This window comes from Prunus mume, linkage group LG2 (assembly GCF_029339155.1).
Source record: "Prunus mume cultivar Tortuosa linkage group LG2, ASM2933915v1, whole genome shotgun sequence".
Classification (NCBI taxonomy): domain Eukaryota; kingdom Viridiplantae; phylum Streptophyta; class Magnoliopsida; order Rosales; family Rosaceae; genus Prunus; species Prunus mume.
The window spans coordinates 28807494-28832289 of NC_142699.1; the positions used below are offsets into that span (position 1 = coordinate 28807494).

Sequence of the window (24796 nt, forward strand, 5' to 3'; positions counted from 1 at the left end):
TACTACTCTAAGCGGGGACGGCCGCACTCCCTAACAGTTGTGGTACATAATGGTGAAGATGAATGTGATTGATTGAGTAAAATCAAAAAGACAATCAAAATAGAAAGATAAAATCGAAGTGTAAAATCGTACCTATATATTTTCGGTTGAAACAGGGTTCATGGCCCAAAAGACGACTTGCCAATTACCATTGATCTGAGGCAAGAGAAGCCCAACCCAACTAGGTCCTACAGTAAAAGATGCTCCCAACAAGGGGGAGGCCCATCAACAACCGTTAAGGCCGCCTAAAGATATAGCCACGATAGCTTCTCTATAAACATGCTTGATAGTCTGTCTAGTCATGAAACTGAAATTCCTAATTAGTCTCCAAATATCTTTTGCAAGTAATCGTAAGCTTAATGGCGGAGCCAGCTAAGGTCTAGGAGGGTTAGTTGACCCTTCTACGGTATTAAGTTTCTGGTTAGTGATGATTTGTATAAGTGTCGACTGAAAACAATTATATTGAAGAAGCTTCCGAAGACAAAAATTGAAAATAAAAAACAACCATATCCGCGAGTTCTATGGCAAGATTACTAGTACACCACGTTTCTTTTATCCGAGAAACCCATGCCCACCGCAAACAATTAGTCATTAAATGATTGCCACACAGTATCAAAACTGATGATCAATGAAAACAAACTGCCTTGTTAAAAAGAAATAAGAGATTCAATTTTTTCTTTTCTATGCAAGAGATAGTTTAAACTACTTTGTAATATGCGAAAGGGAAATCGAACTCGGGTGTAAGGGGTGGAATAGAATCCGGATCCTCAGATTGATTTAAGAACTCGAAAAGAATATGAAAACGTAGTTCTTGACCAAAAAAAACAAAAAAAAGAATATGAACACGTAGTATAACTAATCTACGTGTTATAATATGAGTTTATAATTATTGATATTATGTTGTAAAAGTAAAAAATATCAACTATATTGTCCACATATATTATAAAATATGGACTGATTATTCAACATGACTATATTTCAATGTCACACAATAATGACTTAAGCTCATGACATATCAATCACGTCGTCACACCAAGATTGTTGGATACCTAAATCAACAATATCATGTATATGGATTACCTAATAGTTACTAATAAATTGAGTTTATATCCATGTATGCTATATTACTATTGGAATAACTCTCTTTATAGTGTTTTTATATATTTTTTCTTATTGATCTAATAAAATTCCATCACTTTTTTATATAAAAAAAATAAAATTGAGTTTATATTTTCTTCATTTCAAATTCAAACACATGCACGTATTTCACGGTGGCGGAAAATTAAACATCAAACTGTTTGACTGGGAAGGCCGATTTGGATTGGAGATATGGTGTCTAATTGATGACCAAGTTTTGATGAAACTTGGCAACAACCAGGCAACCAAAAATGAGTGGATGGTAATACATAACTTAGAATCTTTATTGGCTCGTCACAATCCGACAGAAGACAACTACCACTGTCCATGATCCATGTTTTTGAAAATCATATAAAAAGCAAACTTTTGTGTTCCAGTAATTACTAAATTTAGAAACGAATTAATCAAGTAATTAATAAAATAGTCTCTTATACCTAACTAATTAATTATGTCACAATAATGTGATGAGTTCATTTTTCTCACAATTTGCTTGTCTTTTTTCATGTTTTTGCTTGGAAAATATTTTCAGTAATATAAATGGGCCATGTTCCTGGACCTTACTTGGCTTATCTATTTATGCAGAGAGAGAGAGAGAGAGAGAGAGAGAGAGAGAGGGTTTTAGTGGCCTTTTGGTTCCTTTTTCAGTGCTGCATTAGTTTCTCCTCCGCCAATCGAAGAGAAGAGAGAAGAAGGAAGAGGGTTTAGGGGAATGCCTGTTATGTTTCGAGGGTTTTAGGCTTTTGGATCTGCAAATTAAACCCCAACAACTTGGAAGTGCTTCAAACTTTGTGGTAAGTCTTAGAGCTTTAAATTTATCTGCATATAAAGTATAACATGAAGTCTGCGTTTGAGGAAAAACAGTGAAGTTTTTGTGTGTTTGAGTAAGGTTAATGTGCCTGAATTTAGGCCTTCCATTCAACTTACTTTCCTTCATTTTCTTTTGCAGTTTTGATTCATTTGTTCTTGTTAAAAAATTACAAATGCAGAGAGAAAAGATGAGAGTGGCAGTGATTGGTGCTGGGATTAGTGGTTTGGTTTCAGCTTATGTTCTTGCAAAAGAAGGGGCGGAGGTGGTGTTGTTTGAGAAGGATGACTACTTGGGCGGCCATGCCAGGACTGTCACATTTGATGGTGTTGATTTGGACCTTGGCTTTATGGTCTTCAATCGTGTAAGTAATTATTATCTCAATGTACCTTTGCTTATTTTTGCTAATAAAATATCATTTTTCTTTATTCGTACGTGTGTTGTGTTTGAGTTTCAATTTTCTCCTTCCTTCAATATCGTTTGTATGAGAGGAAACAAAAAAAAGAAGCATATTTTAAGCATAGTTTAAATCATTATAAAAATAAATTTAAAAAAACTAAAAATCTAAAACTTAACTTTTATCATTCTAAAAAAAAAAACACTTAACTTTTATCAGGTTTAAGTTAGTTTGATTTGGTTAGTTTATATATATATATATTCTGTTTGGTTTATGTTTTACTATTTAAACTTGTTTTCTTTTTACAAATGATATTGGGGGGTGGAATCGAACTAAGACCTCATGTTCATAGATAAACGCTCTTAACCACTTGAACTATAAACTCCCTGCAATTTTACTATTCAAATTTTAAACCTTGAAACTTTATTTTTTATTTTAATAAACACCTGAATTTTTTTCAAATATTATTTTAAACTTTAATTTCTTTACTAAAAGTTTATTTTTAAAAAAAAATATATATAACTCAAGCCTAATTAAATAGGAGCTGAAGTGACCATGCTTTAGTTTTTTTTTTTTTTTTTTTGGGGTCAGAGAAAATGACCCTGCCTTAGCTAAAAACTTCATAAAAAGCAAAAATGGAGCTGATAGAATTTTGTTTTTATTTTTCTAAATGGAGAAAAAAGTGGGACTAGTGATGGGTTGCCATGCAAACGAAGGGTCCCCTATGTTGGGGGTAAAAATTGATATTTTGTTTTTTCCAAAATTTCTTTTTATGGATATTAGCTCTTATTTTCTTGTTTTAATTATTTTGTATTTTATTACACTATTGTTTTATTTATTTGTCTCTTTAAAATAAAATTGTTGTGATTTAAATAACAGTAATTTTGAGTAATATTGCAAACTTAATGGTCTTTACTATTAATATGTAAAGATTTTTTTGGGACAGAATAAATATGTAAAGATTATGTATATATCCATATATTTTAGCCCCTTGGCACATGCATGAGCATGTGCCAATTGGTTTTTTATTATAATTTTTTTTAAATTAAGAAAATATAATATAGGTAGTTATGTTCTATAAAAATAAAACCTATTATCTGATTTTGTTTTAATTTTTAATTTTTTTAATATGAAAAAATATGAATTTATTATATTATCCTCATTTAATTAATAATTTCAAGGGCATTTTATGGTATTTTGAATGTTTTATATAAAGCAAAAGGTAGAGAATGATAAAACATTCAAAATACCAGAAAATGTCATTGGTATTAGCAAACATTAAGAATTGAAATTATTAATTAAATGAGGATAATAAGAAAAATTCACACTTTTTCATATTAAAAAAATTAAAATTAAAAAAAAAATCAGATAATAAATTTTATTTTTATAGAACACAATCACCTTTTATCTTTTTTAATTCTAAAATTAAATTAAATTTATAAAAATAAAAAAAGGGCTTTTTGTAGACGAAAATGCATGCGTAGAGGCCAGTAATAATTACGGCACAAGGTTTGATGAGAGAGAGAGTGAGAGAGAGGGGGATGGTGTATGAAAACGTGTACGTCGTGAAAACGTGTAAGGACTTACATATATTTATTGGACCCAACCATGGCAACATCCAATCTTAAATAAAGGTGTCAGGTTTTCATGATATTTTTTTGATAAAATGCCTTAGAGAAGGATAAAGTAGGGCAAGGGGGCAAAGGAATGGCTGAGACTTGGGCTGCATTAGGCCAGCCTTTACAGATGGTTGTTAGGCTCCAGTAGCCAGTGCATGGTAGGCCAAATTTTACAGGTTCTTGCCTCCAGGAAGGAAAATTTCTGGATTCACCAATTGGTAAATAAATAAATGGATATGAGACCGACTATTCCCCTTAATCAAATATTGAAATAATATGAAACCCACTTAATTTTTTGATTCCTTATATGTCAATAAATATGGAAAAAAAAAATATAAATTTATAAATAAACTCAATCATAGACATGTATTTATAAAAAAATCCAAACACTATTTAAACATAGAAACACACCCAAAATTAACTCCAAAGTCAACAATTGTATATTTTTTAAGTGTATTTATAAATGGGTTTTGAGTGTGTGTAATGATGAGTTTTGGGTGTGTTTATAAAGCGTTTTGAGTGTTGGATTTTTTTATAATTTCAACTCCCATTTTGGGTGTTTTAGTGAAACTTCCAAAAAAAATAAGAGATTAGAATAATTGAATAATTACAATACTCATTTTACTCGTGAACATTCTAATTATGAATTAATGGGGCCTTTTTTTTTGCATTTTATGTCCTTTCGGTTGACTAAGGACTACCATTAGTGAGTTAGGTAAGGGGTTCACTCCTTAGTCACCTAACTCACGTATGCAGTGTAGGTTTTTCTCAACAGATATGAACGTAAATGAATGAATTTTTACATCTAAACAATAGTCACACAAAGCTGTACTAACAAAATAAATGTGGTCTCTACTTTTAATTTGATGCTGACAAATAGAGGTGTACAATGATGACACCCGTTTCATTTATATTAAGTTTTAAAAAAAATTGTATTTAGCTAAAAAAATATATTTTGGTTAGTTAATCTTAGGATTTAATCATATAATTTTTTTTAATTAAGTTTTATAAATAAATAAAGAACCTCTCTCTCTCACTTATTTAAGTTCTGATTTAGATGTTGAGGTTTGATCAATCCAAAACTAATTGATAATGGTAGGGAGTTCCAAGAGTTTATGTTTTGTAATGCAAGACTTGGAATTTTTGATGTCGAATTTGTATACTTTAGCAAGAAAAAATAAATAAATTGATTGTTTGAAAATTGGACAGGTAACCTATCCAAATATGATGGAGTTGTTTGAGAGACTTGGAGTTGATATGGAGACATCTGATATGTCCTTCTCAGCGAGCTTAGACAAAGGGCGAGGCTGTGAATGGGGCAGTCGAAATGGCTTGTCAAGCTTGTTTGCACAAAAGAGGAACTTGTTCAATCCATACTTTTGGCAAATGCTTCGAGAAATCACCAAGTTTAAACATGATGCAATCAAGTAAGTAACTTAAGTGATCATCCTGCGCATTGTGTATTAAATTTGCAGAAATAAATCTGTACTTTTTATGGTATCGTGAATTTAGACCACACATTCAGACGAGTTAATCTCATTAATGATCTAGATTCACGTAGAGTTGGATATAAACTTTTTGGAAAAATTCTTTGATATGCACTCATATTATAACACGTGTATTTATTATTAATGTTATTATTACATACTAAGTCCATGACATATCAACTATGTCATAACAAAATGAAATGGTACTAGAGTCGGGCATCTAAAAATGTTGGGTTTATTGTAGTTATATATCTTAGTGATGCAATATATGTGTATGTTTCTATTTTATTTCCTGTTCCAGTTACCTTGAGGAGCTCGAGAACAACCCGGACATTGATCGCAATGAAACCTTGGGGCAGTTTATCAAGTCACGAGGCTACTCTGAATTATTTCAGAAGGCTTATCTTGTGAGATCACCGAACCATTAATTTCTGTAACATCTTTAGTTGGAGCTTTTCAAGTCACCTGTTTCCAGTTAAGTTAATCCGTTCCTTGGTGGAAAATATTCTGCAGGTTCCAGTATGTGGTTCAATCTGGTCTTGCCCTTCAGAAGGGGTTATGAGCTTCTCAGCCTTCTCTGTTCTCTCATTTTGTCGAAACCATCATCTACTTCAGGTACATTGTTTTTGTTCTCCTTTTAGCTGACCTTAAAAGCCTTTGTATGTCAACGGGTCTAGTCCAGTGGAAAAAGGCATTGACTTGCAGAATAGTGATCTCAGGTTCGAACCCCTATGACACCTTGGTTGGTAGTATGCACGTGCGAAACCCCCTCTCCTTGTAGTTTAGACTATCGCGTGTATTAAAAAAAGAAACCTTTATATTAAATTATGCTTTCCCAATTTGTATGCCTTGAGAGTTTTCATGCCTATAGGTACTTACATTCTTGCCTTGGCCTGGTTTGGTTTTGCAGCTATTTGGCCGCCCACAGTGGCTTACTGTCAGATGGCGTTCACATTGTTATGTCAAGAAGGTCTTAATTTTGTTGCTGAATCACCCAATATTGCTTGCCTCATTTTTGAAGTAAATGTTCCCTGTGGCTGATGTTTGGTTAACATTTCAGGTCAGAGAAGTGCTGGAAAGTAAAGGGTGTCAGATAAGAACTAGCTCTGAGGTACATAGGGTTTCCACAACTGATGAGGGTGAGTAATTAATTTTCTTTCCATTTCTTGATTTGCTATTGTATGAATTCCTGTAGGATTATAATAAAACATTCTTGGTTCAGTTTGCTATTATAGTGAGTGGATTTTATGAGCTATGCCTGATAAGTTTGGTTTTATATGAAACTAACCTTGCATTATATCTACCAGAACTATAACCTCATTGTATTAACAGAGTTTATATGAGAGAGAGCAGGTTGCAGTATACTCTCTGGTGATGGTTTGGAGGAAATATATGATGGCTGCATAATGGCCGTCCACGCCCCAGACGCCGTGAGAATACTAGGAGACCAGGCAACATCAGATGAGTTGAGAGTACTTGGTGCTTTCCAATATGTATACAGGTACACTTTCCTTTTCCTCATTGAATTATCATTTGCATTGACAATTAAGTTCAATTTTCATTTCAGTTTTTTCCCAAAGTGACCATTTTCTTTCTTCATATTTATTCAGTAAGTGTCATTTTGATTGGAAGATGGTAATTGTTGCTCCTCAGAGCTTAGGACTAGGACACTTGAAGTGTACTCAGAATATGATCAATTGTAATAGTGTACTTGTTCATGTGCTTTCTCTGCCTTTTTTTGGTTTGGGAAAAATGGGTTATATGCTGAAGTTGATTTGGCTTTGGCCTGTGATCTCCTATAGCTAATTCATTCAACGCACAATCATTGTTCAACTCTCTATTGGCAGTGATATTTTCCTGCATCGTGACAAAACTTTAATGCCCCAAAACCCAGCAGCGTGGAGTGCATGGAATTTTCTCGGAAGTAATGGCAACAAAGTATGCTTGACATACTGGCTCAATGTGCTTCAGGTAAATAGTGTGTTCAACTTATGAGAAATAAAGTTCATATTAGTTCTCAACATCAAATGAAAGATTAAAAACATGGACTTTGATCCAATAGGTTTGATGTTTGGCCTCATTTTGTTAAGAGAAGTAGAAAGTTGAGGAACTCCTAGAATTTTTTCCCTTTGCTGTTAAATGATTTAACCATTCCCTGGAATTTCTGAATGTGCAGAACATTGATGAAAAAGGTCTACCATTTCTTGTGACTCTAAACCCAGATCATACACCAGAACATACCTTGCTTAAGTGGTCAACAAGCCATCCAGTCCCATCTGTTGCTGCATCGAAAGCTTCTGTTGAGCTTCATCGCATTCAAGGAAAGAGAGGAATTTGGTTTTGTGGAGCATACCAGGGTGAGGTTTACTCTCTGGTGGCCAGAATTATGTTTAGCTCTATCTTGCATTAAAGAGATGATTACGACATTTTCATCGCTCAGAGCTGATCTTTTTGTGTGTTGTAAAATCAGCTGAGTGTATGTTATATTTTTCTTTTTCAGGTTATGGCTTCCATGAGGATGGACTAAAGGTATGACATGATGGAATAAGTAATTAAAGATCATTTTGTTGTATAACGAATTCAAATATGTTACATGGTAAGATATGAAAGAATGATTGACATCCTAGGTCATTTATTCATTTTCGGCTGAGCGATACAATGCTGACTATATAAAAGCCCCAGCCATTTGGAAGAAGGGCTGCCAAACCTATGTTTTCTGCAAGGTCACTTCGAGATTATATCAAATTAGTGGAATTCAGCTTAACAGTGAAGTGTTCTACTTTGCAGGCTGGAATGGCTGCAGCACGCGGTATTCTTGGAAAAGGATGTTCCCTCTTGAGCAACCCAAAACACATGGTTCCGTCACTGACAGAAACAGGGGCACGCCTTTTTGTTACTAGGTTTCTTAGACATTATATATCTACTGGATGTTTAATGTGAGTAATACTAAAGGGCTAATATTCTAGACTTTCTTCACTATAAAGCTCAAGCTAAATCATATAAATCACAAGCTTGTAGTTACTGATCTGCATTCCATGTGCCAATTATCTCATTCAACTCTTCTTAACATAAGAATGAGATATATATGCATCCCCACTACATACTCCTTTAATTTTCTTTCATCATGTGGAATAATTTTTTTTTCTTTTATGGAGATTATTAATACATTGTGCCTTCTCCTCCTATAGTTTATTAGAGGAAGGAGGTACAATTTTCAACTTTGAGGGAACCAGAAAAGGGTGTTCTCTAAAATGCGTTCTTAGAGTTCATACTCCTCAGTTTTACTGGAAGGTATGCATTCTTATTTTGATTATAACACTTTTTTTTAATGGGAATTATAAACTACATGGTGTTGAAGTTAAAAGGAAAAGTTCTAAATCACTTCCACTCAAAAGTAATAGAATGCATTTGTCAGGTAATGACACAGGCTGATTTAGGCCTTGCAGATGCATATATCAACGGGGATTTTTCTTTCATTGATAAAGACAAAGGCCTTCTAAATCTTTTTATGGTAAGATAATTGATCGGTGTCCAGTGCAAAATCATTTGGTTACTTTGCCGATTCACATAAGTTATTGTCTTACTGATTCATTTTCCAGATTCTCATTGCCAACAGAGATTCAAATTCTTCTGACTCAAAATTGAACAAGAAAAGGTTTGATGACACTTGGTTACCAGCTTAAACTTGAATTATGATATAGCTAGTAGTCATCAGAATCTCACTGAGCTCAGGACTCAAATTTGTTTGCTATAGGGGATGGTGGACGCCATTGTTATTCACAGCTAGTATAGCCTCAGCAAAGTACTTCTTTCAGCATGTTTCAAGGAAAAATACTCTCACACAGGCGCGCAGGAACATCTCTCGTCATTATGATCTGGTATACAATTTATGACCTGGATTTAGTTTTCACAGAGATTTAGTTTGTTTTCATTTAAGGTACTGAATTCAATTAGCATCAGGCATGCACAAGCTGATTATTACCTTTTTGTGTGTTGCAGAGTAATGATCTATTTTCGCAGTTCTTGGATGAAACAATGACATATTCCAGTGCTGTATTTAAGGTCAGAATCATCAGTTTCCATCAAGTTTACAGTAAACCTAGCATGAAAAAAGGTGTATTGTTTAATTTATATTTTTGTTTCTGTATTGAATTATTTTATAGACTGAAGATGAAGATTTAAAGACTGCACAGCTAAGGAAAATCTCTCTTCTCATTGAAAAGGTGAGTCTTTTATGTAAGAATTGTGAGCTTTTGATATCCTTTTCTGTGCACTATTCCAATCTGTTTTTCCTTTGAATTAATCTAGTCTAGAATTGAGAAGAACCATGAAGTTCTAGAGATCGGATGCGGTTGGGGAAGCTTAGCTATTGAAGTTGTCAAACAAACTGGTTGTAAATACACTGGCATCACTCTGTCTGAGGAACAACTCAAATATGCACAACAGAAAGTGAAAGATGCTGGCCTTCAGGTATCAAATTTTGCAAATTCCATGCTTATATATAAGCACATGCACATGCTGCTAGATGCATGTCAAGGCTTGAGGCTTACTTAGAAAAGCCTTTCATGCATAATTTCAACTAAATTTCTTCCAGGACCGCATCAGATTTCTTCTGTGCGACTATAGGCAACTTTCTAACTACAAATATGACAGAATTATATCTTGGTGAGTACTGATCCCACCAAATTTAATTCATTAATAATATTCCTCGAAAATACCTTGACCTGCGGTGGAATTTTTCAGCGAGATGCTTGAAAGTGTGGGGCATGAATTTATGGACGAATTTTTTGCTTGCTGTGAATCTGTGCTAACAGATAATGGCCTTCTTGTTTTACAGGTAACATCCCATATAATGTTGTCCCAGGGTAGAACTAGAACTAGTAAATATAGTTGTTCGACTATTTTGATTAAAAAAATAAACTCCTATAAACGGTAGCATCCAACATCTTGCTAATAGTTAAGGGCTATTGATCTTGCTTCAGTTCATATCAATACCGGATGAACGTTACGATGAGTACAGACGAAGTTCAGACTTCATAAAGGAATATATTTTTCCTGGTGGATGTCTACCTTCATTAAGTAGGGTAACATCAGCAATGGCTGCTTCTTCCAGACTCTGGTATGATCTGTTATCATGACAACAATTTCATGGTTAGGTTTAACTTCCTTGTACGTATTTTTATTCGACTTTCGGGAATTCCACTACTGCAGTGTGGAGCACTTGGAAAACATTGGAATCCATTACTACCAGACACTGAGATGTTGGAGAAAAAATTTCTTGGACAGACATAGGTAAGAAGAAAATGATGCGAACTGTAATAATCCTCCCCAAAGAAACATAAACTTATCATTGCTGCTTGTTGCTCTCTGTGCTCTTATTTTGCTGCAAAATGCATTTACTGAATTTATTCTCTAATAAAAATTGTTTTTAGACATACATGTAAATGTGTACATATGTAACTGAAGTTTGGGATTTTAACGTTGGCACAATGGCTTGGATGTTTGTAGTGAAATACTGGCTCTTGGGTTCAATGAGAATTTCATCCGGACATGGGAATATTATTTTGATTACTGTGCTGCTGGTTTTAAGACATATACGCTTGGAAATTACCAGGTACACATTACATATATGTTCCTGCAATTTCAGATATTTTAAGCTCTTTGGATCCACAACTAAAGAGTTGCAAACTGTTCGTGTGTGATGTAGATTGTGTTTTCGCGTCCTGGCAACACTCCGGCCTTCACCGACCCATACAAAGGCTTCCCTTCAGCTTCAGCATATTGATTGTTCTGTTATATGATCAGGCTTCACAATTCAGCATAGTATTATTCTGTCGGATAGTATTATTTTGACTAAAATCTGCCGGATAGTATTATTTTGTTCCGGAGAGTATTGACTGTTTATCCATAATATTATAAGGCGTTTGGTGCTATTCCAAATAAATAATATGATTAAACTATATTGTGTTTGGTGCTATTCCGGATAACATCGGATCCTATTTTTTTACAAAAAATTCTTTGATAATTTAAGTGGAAATTGAAATTGAAATGACACGAATTTTATTTATTTATTTATTTTTGATAAGATTCATATGACAAGATTTTTTTATTTTTTTTTCATATAACCAGAAAACAAACCAACAAGCACCAAAAGTAGAAAAAAAAAATACAAGAAGAAAAATATAGCCGCATGTATTGTTCTAATTGTTGACTTGGGATGATAATTTGATTATTGAGTTGGATACCTGGAGAGATGAAATATATAAAGAAAACAACATAAGAAAAACTCAGCAGCATGTATTGAGTTCGATACATAGCCGCATGATGATAATTTGATTATTGAGTTGGATACACAGCCGCATGTATTGTTCCAATACATCAAGAAAAGAGTCAAAAAAGAAAAACTCATAACCTAATTTCCACAAAAATTTAATAAAAAAGGAAATATATAAAGAGAGAAGATGAAGAGAGAAGAAGCACATTAGATAGAGAGAGTGAAGAGAATAACCTTGGAGAAGAAGATGAAAATAGCATCGTCGAATTTTTCACATAAACATGTATGTTCTTTTCCCTAGCTATATAATTAAATATGTATTATCTAAACCGGGTTGTGTGGGTTGTATTAATTAGTCGGATAAAGAGCGTATTAAAAGTCCAACCCGTTTAAAATAAGCAAGTAATTAAATAATACAATTTGACCCCAAACACCTGGCATGAACTATTTACTCCTATTCAGAGTCTAATACAGTGTACCAAACGAGAGTATTGCCAGATTTCTGTTCATTTTTTTATTCTTTTATTGTTAACAGTTATTTTATCATCTGTGTTTTGGATCGAACAAGCTTCCGTGAAAAAGTGCCTGTCTTCTTCATCTACTACTTTTTTAAAAAAAATAAAAACCCAGAAGACACAAAAGTAATATTTTTTTATCATTTAGCTTTCTGTTGATGCTGAACAGCAAAATGTTGCCACTAGGTTTAGACCTTGCAACAAAGCCTACTTGACACATGAGTAAGTATAGCCTAGTAGCCCACTCCACTGAGGCAGATCATAAAATGTAACATAACACAAGGTTGGTTTATTGTCTCTCTTTCCTTGCCACAAATCGTAGCTGGCATAAAACTGTACAGAACAAAATGCCCACGTCTAGCACAATCAGTGACCGTCTAACATCGGCCATTGAAATTTAGGCATACCAAGTTTTGCAGAATGCAGAGACCATGTTTTAAACATACCGGGTTTTCCATACCAGGGTAACCCATTTTACACCATTTCATCTCTAATATGCTTTACATAATCCAAATTGCGGGAGAGGGGTAGAAGATGCAAATAAGTTATAGCCAAGGAAGGCTCAAAACAACAATGCATGTATGTATGCTTAAGTTGCTAAGCAAATGCATCACCATAGGCATTTCAAAACAGATCATCGTCTAGTGGGGGCAACATCTAAGGATTCTAAAACACCGAACAAAACGTTCAATACAGAATCAGATAAGAAAGCCCTCACACCCTAAGTATCATTGCCTTTTCTATTTGACGGATTCCTGTAGTTCAGTCAAAACACAAAACTCCACCACAAAGAATTGAGATAACAAGGTAAGAACACATGGAAGGAGACAAGAAATAGGGTAGGCTACTCTATACTATAACAGGGCAGAAGAAAACAGAGTCTGCACTATTACAACAGTCAATATTCTTATTGAAATAATGCATCATAAATCTAGCCTGTGTTCTCAAATTTGGAAAAATAAATGAATAAAAATGCAATGGGTCTTCTACTTCATTCTAAAGTTCTAGAAAAACTATTTTAACAGAAGCACCTCCTTTCTGCTTCTCTAAATTCCGGAACCATCTGCTCCTATGAATCAAAACACGGCCTTACACAATCAAATTTTAAAGCGAATCTGGCTAAGCTGCTCAAGTCAACATACCGTACGCTGTTCACCTCACAATCTGTCATGCAACCAAAACCACGGGTAAGTTTACGATATTAGTGATATGAGCTTGAGGACTCTGCGAAATTTGACAGTGTTGGCAATGGCATGGCCTGGCTGGAGAATGCCTCATTAATTTCAAGTGAACAAACTTCCAAATATTTCATTCCATGCTGAACACACCCCCAATGAACATGCCCCACCATGAAGCTCGTTTCAGCCATGATGGACACTTCACTTTACAACTTGTGCACCTCTCCTCCTGTACAACACAAGGGCAAATACAGGGGGAAAATGATTATGCCATCGTCAAAGTGTCAACTACCACTATGATTATCGCTACCCATAACGAAGTGACCAGCCCATAGCTCCATTGCTATCAGAAAAATATCCTCACTACATCTTTGTACTCCTACTTGTCATAACAAATCAAGCATAAGCACCTAATGGCTAAACTTTCTACAGCATCTAATCCTCAGCCAAATTAAATTAAATTAAAATAAAGCACTAATAAGATGTCAAACAACAGAATACTCAAATGCAATAAAACCAAAATAGGTAAGGTTATATAAGCTACTTTAGCTTTAACACTACGACCAAAAACGTAATTGCCACTAGCAGCAAGTAGACAATTATAAGCACGCCAAATTTAACACCACTCAAAAGCAAAAACTAAATATGAGGAGCATCTAGTGCGAACTAAAATACTACTTATTATAGACTACCAAAAGAGTAACTGCAAACTACTAGAATTTAAGCAATCCAACCAGTCCCAAAGCATTGCCATCCAACTTGAGCTGTTCCTGCTACTGCCGCTGGTGATGAGAAACCATTACTAGCTCATGCATAAAGAGTTACAGATCCTTAAAACAGGATGAAATTTCCATTGAAACAGTTGACCATCAAAATTACTGCTGTTGGGATTGTCGTGCCTGAGCACTGCCATACCCACCACCATAACCAACTTGTCCACCATTTGCCTGACCACCATAGTTTCCTGAAGCCTGGGATGGATCAGATCTCCAACCAGCATTTCCATAACCTGTATTTCCATTTGAATCGCCATAGCCACTCCCAACATAGCCACCACCACTACCTTGCTCCCCACCTGCGCCACCAACATTGTTGTTTGGGACACTCCCTGAACGCCCTCCAACAGCACCATAACCAGACGGATTTGCATAGGATGCATCACTTCCACCGTACCCACCATAACCATAACCTTGAGCTCCATACCCAGCCGCTGCACTAGGTGATTGACCAGCAGGTGCAGAACCAGGGCCGCCACTGCCTGCACCTGCACTGCCACCTGAAACACCCCAAGGAGCAGTATTCCCGTATCCCATAGCACCATATCCAGAGGGGGCTTGAGAACTCCATGAACTTCTAGGGGCACCTGGCGGACCACTAGCATAGCCAGCATTTGGGGCATTAGGGTTTCCATAGGCAGCAGCTGCTGGACCTCCATAGCCGGTATTAGTACCACCGTAACTTCCATAACCGCCATAACCAATTCCATTACTGGTAGGACCATAGCCATAACTGGGTGCACTATACCCAGAAGAACCATAAGGTGGAAAACCACCTCCAGTACTCTGAGATTGCATGTACCTGTTGGAGTCCATTCTACCATCATATGCATTTGGGTTGCCACCAGATGCGCCATATCCTTGATAACCGCCACCAGCTGCACCACCGCCACCTTGACCACCCCCCATGCTACGGCCACCCCCACCAGGATTGGCATCTTTGGGAAGCGCCCGCTTAACTTCCACTTGCTTACCATTTAAATCATGAAATGTTTTGTGCAAAACCCTATCAACTGCTTCTTCAGTATCAAATGAAATAAATCCAAATCCACGAGGACGTCCGGTACTTTGGTCATACATTACTACTACATCAGTTACATGGCCATAAGTTTCAAAATACTCACGGAATCCTTCTTCGCTAAGAGTGGGAGGCAACCCTCCAACAAATATCTTCTTGGTCCTAATATTTCCACCATTTCCAGCACTTCTAGTAGGGTTAGCATTTCCAACTCTGCCAGTGGTTTGCTGCTCCTCTCTCGATAGGGCCCTCTTAGCCTCAACCTGAAATATAAAACCAATGGTTATGCAACAGAAGTAAAGATAACTTATAGTGTCCTCACCGTTCTCATTTTTTCCATCTTCCTAATTTTTATGCAATTACAGCAACCCAAAATCATCTTCTCTCTAAAATTCTTCTGATTAGTAAAATCTCTGCCATCCATAACCTACTATAACCATAGACAGCACCCACCCGTTATACACGAATCCTCTCCCAGGGATCACCCTCACCCACTGAAAAGTGGTAAGAGTGACCACATACAATCAATAAAATGTCCCTGGAGGTGCAAGTCAAGCTAAAATTATTAGCAGCATCATAATTCTGGGATGTAAAACAATTGACATGCAAACCAATATAAATCTTAAACCCTAAATCCAGTCACATACGTAGCAATGAATTATTTCATAGCAATGTACCTCCAGACACATTTGCTCACAAGAATAACTCTGTTACACACTAGCAGACCAATAAAAGGGCAACGATACAATCTATTATGCCATTGGATTAGATAATGACATTTGTGAAATTGCCTTTAAGAATGTAAAAGGGGGTGGGGGTGTAAACAAATTCTTCAAAACTCTTAATAATTAACTATAACATTTATAACATACAGCGACAAAATATTTGAACCAAAATTAATCAATGACTTCGAATTCTAAAGTTTTTAAAGGGAAAAACCAAGGAAATATCATGTTCTATTCCACCCCCGCACCCCACGGCTATATCAATTGAATCAAGTTCCACCTTCCAAACTTAACAGCAACCCGCAAACCAGAAAAAATGCAAGTACATGCTTTCATATCTAATGGAATCAATCTCAACAACATAACTCAAAAAATATATAATTTAATATCTAACGGAATCAAGCTCAACATAGGAACTCGACAAAGATATATACAACCATAATCGCAGTATTACAAAAGCAAAAGGAAACTAAAAATCCAAAATCTAAAATTAATTGTTAAAAATAAAACAAACAACAAACAACTGAAACACGCACATAGAAACAGAAAACAATTAGCTTTAGACCTAATTAGCACTTAAATACGCTCAGAAAACGAGCCAAGAAATTGGAATCTGAATCTCACCGTTCTACCATCGATGGTGTGCTTATCCTGAAGAACCCTATCAAGAACAGCAGGATCTACAAAAACCACAAACCCAAAACCTCTAGGGCGTCCCGTGACTTTGTCCCTCATAACCACTGTTTGCAAAACGTCGCCGTAGTTGCTGAAGTACTCCTTCAGCTTATCCTCCGAGGTTTCCCATGAAATCCCACCAATAAAAAGCTTGCCTTGATCTGAATCCATGTGGGTTTTCACTTCCTCTCCCTCTCACTGCCTACGTGAGTGAAAGATTCGATCTTTGTTTATTTTGGAGGGGTTTTTTGGATTTTGGGGGTTTGGGATTTGGAGAGGAAGGGTTTGTGGCCGACTAGAGAGAGAGAGAGAGAGAGAGAGAGAGCGCGCGTGGGAAAGTGAAGTATGTATGGTAGGCTTTGAGACTCTGGTGGGGGGGTGGGGATTGGGACTTGGGGGATTGGGAAGTAGGCGTTTGGACGGATGAGATTTGCTGGATTGGTTGGTCGGGAATCATTTTGATGCGGGTGGTAGCTGTTGTACGGCTGAGATTTGATGTAAGTCGTCATCCGTCAGTGAGGTCCAAGTCTTTAGCCTCCCCTTGTCTTAGCTTCGGCTCTTTGTCACGTGACGTGCACACTAGATGACATATGATTTTCTTTTTTCTTTCCTTTTATTATTCGAGAATTCAAAATTTGTACTCTTGTAGCATTTGCCCGGCCCGTTTGTTCGGGTAAGGCCTGAGGCCCAGCTCTGTTTGTAATTATTGATAATTATTGAATATTTATGAAAGGATTTAAGATTTAGGCCATTTCAATAATCTAAGGATTTAAGATTTGACATTTCACTTTTAAACTTTTTACACTCATCCATTTAATGAATAAGTTTAAATAAAATCTAAAAAATTTAAAATAAAACCTAGCAGCTATCCCACCTCTTCGATAACTCTCTCCCTCTTCCATGAATGTGCCTTTTTAGCGAGAACAAGAAGATGGCAACCCAATCCTAGATGGGTGGAGATGCCTCATAATTGTTTTGAACATCAATGATTTCAAAGTGCTCGTGGTATTGTCCCAGTGAATTTATTAAAACTGAGATTCATTGCAATCTGCAAGCTTGAAGAACCCTTTTTTTTATTTATAGTTTATTTATGTATTTTACAAATAAAACACTCAAATTTGTTTTGTTTGAAGAGTACTTTTTTAACAAACGAGAGTTTGGGGTGGGGGAAGGGGGGAGGTTGGCTGTGAGGAGGGAAGATGTTGCCGTGAGTGTGGGTGGGGCAAAAGTCTTTTTTCTTTTAAATTTTTTAAAAATTATATTTAAACTTAACATTGTTAAGTTATAGTTAATTAAATGGATGAGTGTAAATTTTTTAAAATGAAGTGTCAAATCTTAACTAGTTAGATTATTGGATTTGCCTAAATGTTGAGAAATGGGGGTAAATGCACTGTATGTAAATGTAGAGGCTTGGGATCCTTTATGAAAATCATAGAGTATATTCATATGATTATAATAATTTTTTAATCAAGAATGCTTATAGTTGAAGTGGTATTACAATTTTGTAAGGATTTAACAAATCTCAAGTTTAAATCCCTTTTTAAACAAATGGCAAAGTCAAAATAACCTAATCAAATGTAAATTTAGTATAGTCAAATAAGCTCAGTTCAAAAGCCGTCCATGAGCCTAAAGAATTTTGGACCATAGGAAGGCATGAGTCTAGTATATTTATGAGACGGGTCAGTCTTCGAATTAGTTTGAGCTAACAAATAATGTGGTCAACAATTTGATTAGAACTAAAGGTATAATGTGGTCAATAATGTGATTCTCGCTAAGCATAATGTGTTCAAACAATGAGATTAGTAGATAGCCTACATTGATATTTTCTCCGTCTCCAATAAGGTGGCTTCGAATTTTGTTGCAGGCCAGCCGTTAACTTCTCTTTTTCCTTTCTTCCATATGCACTTCTTGTCAAAAGTACCAAACAAACATGGGCTGTTCTTGACTCCCCTTCATAAATTCTCACGAGACAAAAAGGCAAACGAATAAATGAGGGCACAAGTAGGAGAGCCGCATTGTACAATGTAATCACAGACAAACAAACAAAGCTTTTTCTTGTCATTTCCTCCTTTATTAAACTCGTGCACCCACCACATCATTTAACTCCTCCAACGTTACTATTTTCAAAACCCTTTGGAGCCAAATGCATTTAAAATTCCCCTAAGCCCCCCTTTCCCTTCTATCTGCCTATATGAACCACAATCCTCAGTGTTGGTGACACTAATGAGAAGCTAGGGACTTTCTAATATGGGGTGCTTCCTTGCCTGTTTTGGTTTTTCTAAGAAAAAAAAGCGGCGAAAACCAGGTAACAAAGTTGCAGCTGCTGGAGACCAGGTAAACTCTGGTTTTTGTTCCTGGATGTGTTTCATTGTGTTAATTAGTGTCATAATATTAAACCCAATTTGGGATTTTTATGATTTTGTTTGCTGCAGGGACGTGGGAGCTATGTACCATTAGATTCATCTCTGACGATTATTGGTGTCGATGGTGCAAAAGAAAGTCTCCATAGTGCCGGTTCTGAACTCAGGTTAGTTCTTGCTTATAGTCTCCTACTTTGTGATGATATGTGAAATATTAATTTCCCTTTCCTTTAATGTTTGTTGTTTTAGAGACAAGCCTAAGGAGCAGACAAGGTTCAAAATCAGAAAGAAAGTTAGCTTCAATCTTAATGTCCAGACCTATGAGCCTATTTCGACTGGTTATCATTTCTTGGAGAGTGACGAGGAGGAGGAAGTGGAAAAGAATGGCCAAGAAGTGTCAAAAGGAAGCCTTTCCACTTCAGCATCTCAAAGGGATTCAACTACATTGCGGATGGGACTTTTCCCTTCAAATTACAGGTACCAAAATGTTCGAGACAGCTACGACGAAGACGACCATATAGCAGATGAGGAAAGTGATTTAGATGACAATTATAACGACATTGATGATGATGATGACAGTGAAATTGATGATCAAAGAATAAGCCAAGAGGGGTTTTCAAGGCAATTCTGTTCTTCCTCTATAAAAAGAGAACTGGAATGTCCAAATGCTAGAGGTAATATCCAGTATGTACATTCTGTACTGAGTCCAGTAGAGAATCTGACTCAGTGGAAAGCAGCCAAAGCAAAAGCAGCAGCACCAAAGCAGCAAAAGGAGAATATAGCAGCATTATCTCAAGAACCCCGGATGCCGCCTTCTAGCAGATCAAGTTATAACCAGTCCAAACCTCTATTGCAAGAAATCCCAGTTCATGCCAGTCTTTCAAGTTGGTTAAATTCACAAAGTACAAATTAGTCCGAGACCACATTGATCACCAATATTTGCACAGCTTCTGTAACTGGGACCATCTCATTCACGAAATTAACATATTTGAAATTCAAGCTCAGTCAAATCTAAAGCGATATGAGAGAAAGAAGTAAACATAGCTAATTTGATACCAAAAAGTGAAGAGGGCAATAAACAGAAGTGTAGTTGAGGGTGCTTTTTAGCTTTGTAGCACATTTTGGACAGTGTATTTTTTGAGGGCATTGTTGTTTGTGTTGGTTTGTTTGTTTTTGGTTCTCTGGATTGTCTTGTAAATAAAGATGTTTGGTGGATTTGTACTTGTGTTGGGCAGTAACTCTGTTCAAGGAAAGTATGTAAGTCCAGAACAATGGCTTTGCAGAAAAATACATGTTGGCTTTACATTATATTTCCTTATGTCAGATGTTGAGTGGGGCAAGTTGGTCGAATGAGTTTTAAAATTCCATCTACCTAATAATGCAAGGATATAGATTCCAAATAAAGATTTCATGTAGAAGTTTTGGATAAAATTTTATGGAAGAGTCAAAATAATATCAAATTATACAAGGATTTTGAAAATTATATATTAAAAATTCCATCATTGCAAGTTTGCAAACAATTTTCAATATTTTATTGGGGTTTCCAGGAACAATGTATACAAACAAACAGCAAAAAATTGGTACCACCTGAGTGATGCTTGGCAAATGCTATTTCTTGCAGGAACATTACAAATCCACTAGGTTCAAATTATTGATTCCTTAGGCATTTAGTCCTACATAGAATACATTATTTTGGCCGAAACAGTCAATGCAAATTAGACAGAAGTATGTCTGGAACACAGCCATATTCAAACTGCAAGATGAATAGACTTTCTTCTTTCTGTCAAGTGCTGAAGGAATACAGAAGGGAAGAAATAAACAGAATTGAAGTACCTTTTATTGAACAGGATGACTATCAAAGTATTCTGTCATTCTAAATACATACAACATACAAATATGCCTTGTAAAGCATACAAAATCTCAACTGTATTTAATATATTACATATGAAACCATATTGCCGTTATCCTTATCTGCTTTCACTCCCGGAAGATGATGGTCCACTCAGTTTGCATCTGGTTGTAAGAGAGCTCACAGCAAGTTAACCAAAAAAAAAAAAAAAAAATCGTACTAGACTTAGATGCAAGACATGGGAGACTGCCTTGCCTTGGTCTCAGGACCTTTGGTCCATCCTTGACACGGTAGGTTAAAACAGAGCCAGTTTGTATAAAAAGCATCAAAATCCACTTGGAGAAATTGCCTAATTGATCCAGCAAATGTACCCTGATAATTCGTGTACTGAATGATATCTACATAATAATACATATGCAAGAATCTGCATCTTCATCATCAGAATCACTAACATCGCTGCAGATGAACAGGAGAAAGGGTGAGAGACTAGTAACTCCACAATAAATCTATAAACAATTATTCAATATTGATGTAGATAATAGTTGCTCTTTTGGTAAATCTGTTTTCCAATTTTAACTGGTATTACAAGTAGATAGGGAGATTGTTTATTTCAATCTACGGAAATGCAACCAAGCAGATTATCTTGAAAAGGATGTCTTGGTTTGAGCAATCAATAAAGATGTGGTAAACCAACAAATTTTGGAATAAATTGTATTCCCAATTCCTTTAGTGCGCCAAAAACATGTAAACACAGTAACACGCTAAGGGACAACTGAGGAAGTTACTTCATATGTAAATCAAAGAGTGCCCTTATGTGGAAGCAGACACTTCTGTGCTAGATCAAGGGATAGTTCAGGATAATGCTTCACCAGAATACAAGAGATATGAAGGTTCCAATGATCAAACAGACCAAAGATATAAAGGTTCCAACGATCAAACAGACCAAAGATATAAAGGTTCCAATGATCAAACAGACCAAAGACATGAAGGTTTAGTGTAAATCTGCATAACTTCACAAATTGGATGCATAACTTCGTCAAAGATAACTATTTTCTTTAACAAAAAGAAAAAGGAAACTATGTCTTGAAAACATGGAAATTAGACTGACCAAACCTAGATATTCAACTGACAAACCTAGACTAAACATATAATAAATAAAAAATCGTGCACTACATTAAAATGGGACCTGAATTGACCAACTCTCATAGTCTTACTAACAATCCACTGCCTCAAAAAATCAAACAGTTTTTCTAGAGTAGGAACAGTAGATAATCACTGCAACTCCCGTTTGTAACAAATAGCCAGTCAAGTAATTAGCTGAACTCAAATAAGCTAAAGGTCTCCCAGCAGATGCTAAAATTACTTCTGTATATGATGCAAACTATCTTTTTTCAGGAAATACGAAACCTATGATTGCAGGAAAATGCACTAAGAAAGACTACCACTGGATAAACAAAAAAGGTGGTTAGAGGCTTGCAAGTTGCAGCTATGTCTGAAGTCCATGGAAGTAAAAGGAAAGGCAAACCACAAAGAAGTAAAGTTGGCTGGTAATGGTCATTAGAAAAGACTAAACAAGAAGAATGGCTTATGTAAAATGGATAATGTTGGAGAGCAGAATTGAAAATTAAGTGTCACCACAGCTAAAAGGACAATTAAAAGATAAATGAAGATGGTGAATTCTGGAATTAAAGTTCGGCTGAAATAACATCTCAAATCAAAGTCGAAAAAATAGAGCAGAACACCAACAAGAAATAGGAGACAAGGATTTGCCAAGAGTTTACAGGTGTCAGATACCCTGTATCCACAATAAGGTAGAAATACATGAGGTAGGGGCTGCTCTTTATATTTTATCTTGCAGTGAATATGCTTTCACTTTTGCTTTATTGGGAGCCATGGTTATAAAGAGTTAACTGGTTAGCCCTTTGCTTTTCAGTTTTCACTCTAACATTTCCCAAGAAGGCTTGATAAATTCCTTCAATCTCCTCAGACCAAACTTCTACCCTGATGGGAGGAAAGTTACTAACCCCAAGCTGTCATCCTGATTCCTGACACTAGTCAGGTAATTCTGTTAATGGAGCAGGCAGAAGCAACAACACCTTCGTTGAGAAAACTCAAATAGGTCAAGCTCAGCTCACAACAAAATTGCCGAATCCAATTCAAAAAAAATTCTCAATGCATAATGAAAAATGCAAACATAGTCATAAAGGCATTCAGGTCAAAAAGTACCAATCAATTTGGATAAAATCTAAAACAGTTTGACATGACCAAAAAGGCAAGTGTTCTTCTTTATAGTCAGAAAACACATCAAAACATTTGCAAAGTTCACATATCGTATAAGCATCCATTATAAAGAGAACCACCACAGCTAAACCACATCAAAGCACAAGCAAAAAATCAAAGCTCAAACAGGTAAATTAAATCATAAAACTACATCATGAAACCAAAAACACCACAAACAACAAGCATAACTAAACAAAGAAATCAAAATTCCTATGATTTGATCAAGACAATGCATAAGTAAAGAAATAGAATTCAGCAAATACATTACCTTGGTTCGAATTCCAACACCTCAACAAGCTTATTCCCATTCTTATCATTCCACTGCACTTTTCGTCGGGTTTTATTCGTTTTCCTTGACATACCGCCTCTCCGAGGCGGCAACAAAGAATTAGACTCACTATCTTCATCTCCATTAACATTTTCCTCAACTCTTTGAGAGTCTGTGGTCTCCGACTTCTCAGTTTTACAGCCATTAGTAGCATCCTTAGCATCCGTATCCATTAACAAATTCGAAGCACGACCAAGAAAAACGCACACCCGATATCCAAATTCAACCAGAAACTATTTAAAATTCTGTAATTTATCAAAAACCCAATCGACCCAAATCCCTGATGTTGAAGAATTCGCAAACCCTAACCCTAAAGTTCAAATCTTGCAGGTCATCAAGGACGTGAATTGCCATTTTCCCCAAAGTCAACGCCCATTCTCGACACGACCGGGGCTTGAATAGCAATGAGATAAACTAGAAAACACGATCAAATTTCGAAAGAGAGAAAAAGGAACCTGATAATTGCTAACTAGGGAGATAACTGGGAAAAGTTTCACATTTTCCCGAGAGAGTGACGGAAAATGTACAGTTTCTTAGATCCTATACGAAATGAAAGGAACGGGTCTACTATTCTGAACCCATTTTGGTGCGAAAAAACAAATGAATACTAACAATGAGAGTTTCTGATTTTATTTTGTTGTGTTTCTTTCAAGTGAGAGGGGATCAGGATCAGACCCATAATTTGATAGTAAAAGTAAACGACTCACAACAATTTTCAGCGTTTACTTTTTATTTATTTTCTCGGTTTTTAGAGGCTCACACGTGGCATAATATGGGGCTATGTGTGTGTTAGTTAATATCGTTGTAACAGTGAGGACTTGGCGGTATGTTCACTGTCAATATACACCAAAACGTACAACAAACATATTTATATTTTCCTTTTATTAAAGCACCGAGTACATTCTAGTACCTAAAAATAAAACACAGTACATTTTTGTCAATTATGGTGCAACTTATAATGCTAGAGTCAGCCGCTTACTCGATGAGCCAGCCAACTATGTTTATGCATGCACTATTTTTTTTCCTTCTAATATTTAAAAGAAGAATTCAACAAACGTCGAACTCTAGTATTGTCGTCACGTGAATATTAAATTTACAATTTGTGAGTTGTCATGTCATTTCATAAAATTGACGTTATGAGATGAATTTGTTCGAAATTATATTTTTATTATCAACGGGAAATGAATAGTCGAAAACTCTTTCATCATTGAAAAGAGAAGTGACATCGCACTAACAGCTAAGCAGTTATCTTATTATACTTGAACTTAGCCAAAAACAAAAGTGGGGTAAAATTTTGTAAGTGGTGACTCATGATTGCTACTAATATCACTATT

The 24796-nt window shown here is 35.8% G+C and overlaps 4 protein-coding genes across 9 annotated transcripts; 2 read left to right on the forward strand and 2 right to left on the reverse strand.

The window, feature by feature from the left end:
- The first annotated feature begins 1659 nt into the window (after nt 1-1659).
- On the forward strand, nt 1660-11444 carry LOC103323914 (uncharacterized). 5 transcript variants are annotated; one of them, XM_089047141.1, is made up of 26 exons: nt 1660-1967; nt 2163-2345; nt 5207-5424; nt 5786-5891; nt 5998-6099; nt 6395-6454; nt 6545-6623; nt 6838-6985; nt 7095-7183; nt 7379-7455; nt 7661-7841; nt 7985-8013; nt 8272-8420; nt 8673-8775; nt 8900-8995; nt 9084-9139; nt 9239-9362; nt 9484-9546; nt 9648-9707; nt 9793-9954; nt 10079-10149; nt 10228-10321; nt 10467-10603; nt 10696-10776; nt 10993-11098; nt 11192-11444. In XM_089047141.1, the coding sequence occupies exons 2-26, from the start codon at nt 2172-2174 to the stop codon at nt 11267-11269; spliced, it is 2643 nt and encodes an 880-aa protein (XP_088903267.1). In that variant the 5' UTR covers nt 1660-1967; nt 2163-2171; the 3' UTR covers nt 11270-11444. The 5 variants fall into 5 exon arrangements, with proteins under 5 accessions (XP_088903267.1, XP_008224158.2, XP_088903266.1 ...); XM_089047140.1 differs by having other exon boundaries at nt 1740-1967; nt 2123-2345; XM_008225936.3 differs by lacking the exon at nt 7095-7183 and having other exon boundaries at nt 7332-7455.
- Nucleotides 11445-13097: 1653 nt separating this feature from the next.
- Nucleotides 13098-16971, reverse strand: LOC103323915 (RNA-binding (RRM/RBD/RNP motifs) family protein). Of its 2 annotated transcripts, XR_513559.3 has the most exons (3): nt 16595-16971; nt 14186-15508; nt 13098-13680 (listed from the first exon to the last, which is right to left on the reverse strand). XR_513559.3 is itself a non-coding variant. In XM_008225938.3 (2 exons), exons 1-2 carry the CDS (start codon nt 16814-16816, stop codon nt 14327-14329), a joined length of 1404 nt encoding a protein of 467 aa, XP_008224160.2. In that variant the 5' UTR covers nt 16817-16971; the 3' UTR covers nt 13935-14326. The 2 variants fall into 2 exon arrangements, 1 of the variants encoding a protein (XP_008224160.2); XM_008225938.3 differs by lacking the exon at nt 13098-13680 and having other exon boundaries at nt 13935-15508.
- Nucleotides 16972-18783: 1812 nt separating this feature from the next.
- Nucleotides 18784-19925, forward strand: LOC103323917 (FK506-binding nuclear-like protein). The gene is made up of 3 exons (XM_008225939.2): nt 18784-18979; nt 19078-19172; nt 19255-19925. The coding sequence occupies exons 1-3, from the start codon at nt 18893-18895 to the stop codon at nt 19916-19918; spliced, it is 846 nt and encodes a 281-aa protein (XP_008224161.2). The 5' UTR covers nt 18784-18892; the 3' UTR covers nt 19919-19925.
- Nucleotides 19926-20820: 895 nt separating this feature from the next.
- On the reverse strand, nt 20821-24138 carry LOC103323918 (uncharacterized). The gene is made up of 2 exons (XM_008225940.3): nt 23403-24138; nt 20821-21310 (listed from the first exon to the last, which is right to left on the reverse strand). The coding sequence occupies exons 1-2, from the start codon at nt 23633-23635 to the stop codon at nt 21253-21255; spliced, it is 291 nt and encodes a 96-aa protein (XP_008224162.1). The 5' UTR covers nt 23636-24138; the 3' UTR covers nt 20821-21252.
- Between the last annotated feature and the right edge of the window lie 658 nt (nt 24139-24796).

Coding starts and splice junctions, on each gene's coding strand:
- LOC103323917 (XM_008225939.2), top strand. CDS start 18,893: ATGGGGTGCTTCCTTGCCTGTTTTGGTTTTTCTAAGAAAAAAAAGCGG. Junction 18,980..19,077: donor TTGCAGCTGCTGGAGACCAG/GTAAACTCTGGT, acceptor TGTTTGCTGCAG/GGACGTGGGAGCTATGTACC. Junction 19,173..19,254: donor AGTGCCGGTTCTGAACTCAG/GTTAGTTCTTGC, acceptor TTGTTGTTTTAG/AGACAAGCCTAAGGAGCAGA.
- LOC103323914 (XM_089047140.1), top strand. CDS start 2,157: ATGCAGAGAGAAAAGATGAGAGTGGCAGTGATTGGTGCTGGGATTAGT. Junction 6,100..6,394: donor GAAACCATCATCTACTTCAG/GTACATTGTTTT, acceptor TTGGTTTTGCAG/CTATTTGGCCGCCCACAGTG. Junction 10,322..10,466: donor ATGGCCTTCTTGTTTTACAG/GTAACATCCCAT, acceptor ATCTTGCTTCAG/TTCATATCAATACCGGATGA.
- LOC103323915 (XM_008225938.3), bottom strand. CDS start 16,816: ATGGATTCAGATCAAGGCAAGCTTTTTATTGGTGGGATTTCATGGGAA. Junction 15,509..16,594: donor ACACCATCGATGGTAGAACG/GTGAGATTCAGA, acceptor TTTATATTTCAG/GTTGAGGCTAAGAGGGCCCT.
- LOC103323918 (XM_008225940.3), bottom strand. CDS start 23,635: ATGGATACGGATGCTAAGGATGCTACTAATGGCTGTAAAACTGAGAAG. Junction 21,311..23,402: donor GTGTTGGAATTCGAACCAAG/GTAATGTATTTG, acceptor GTTCATCTGCAG/CGATGTTAGTGATTCTGATG.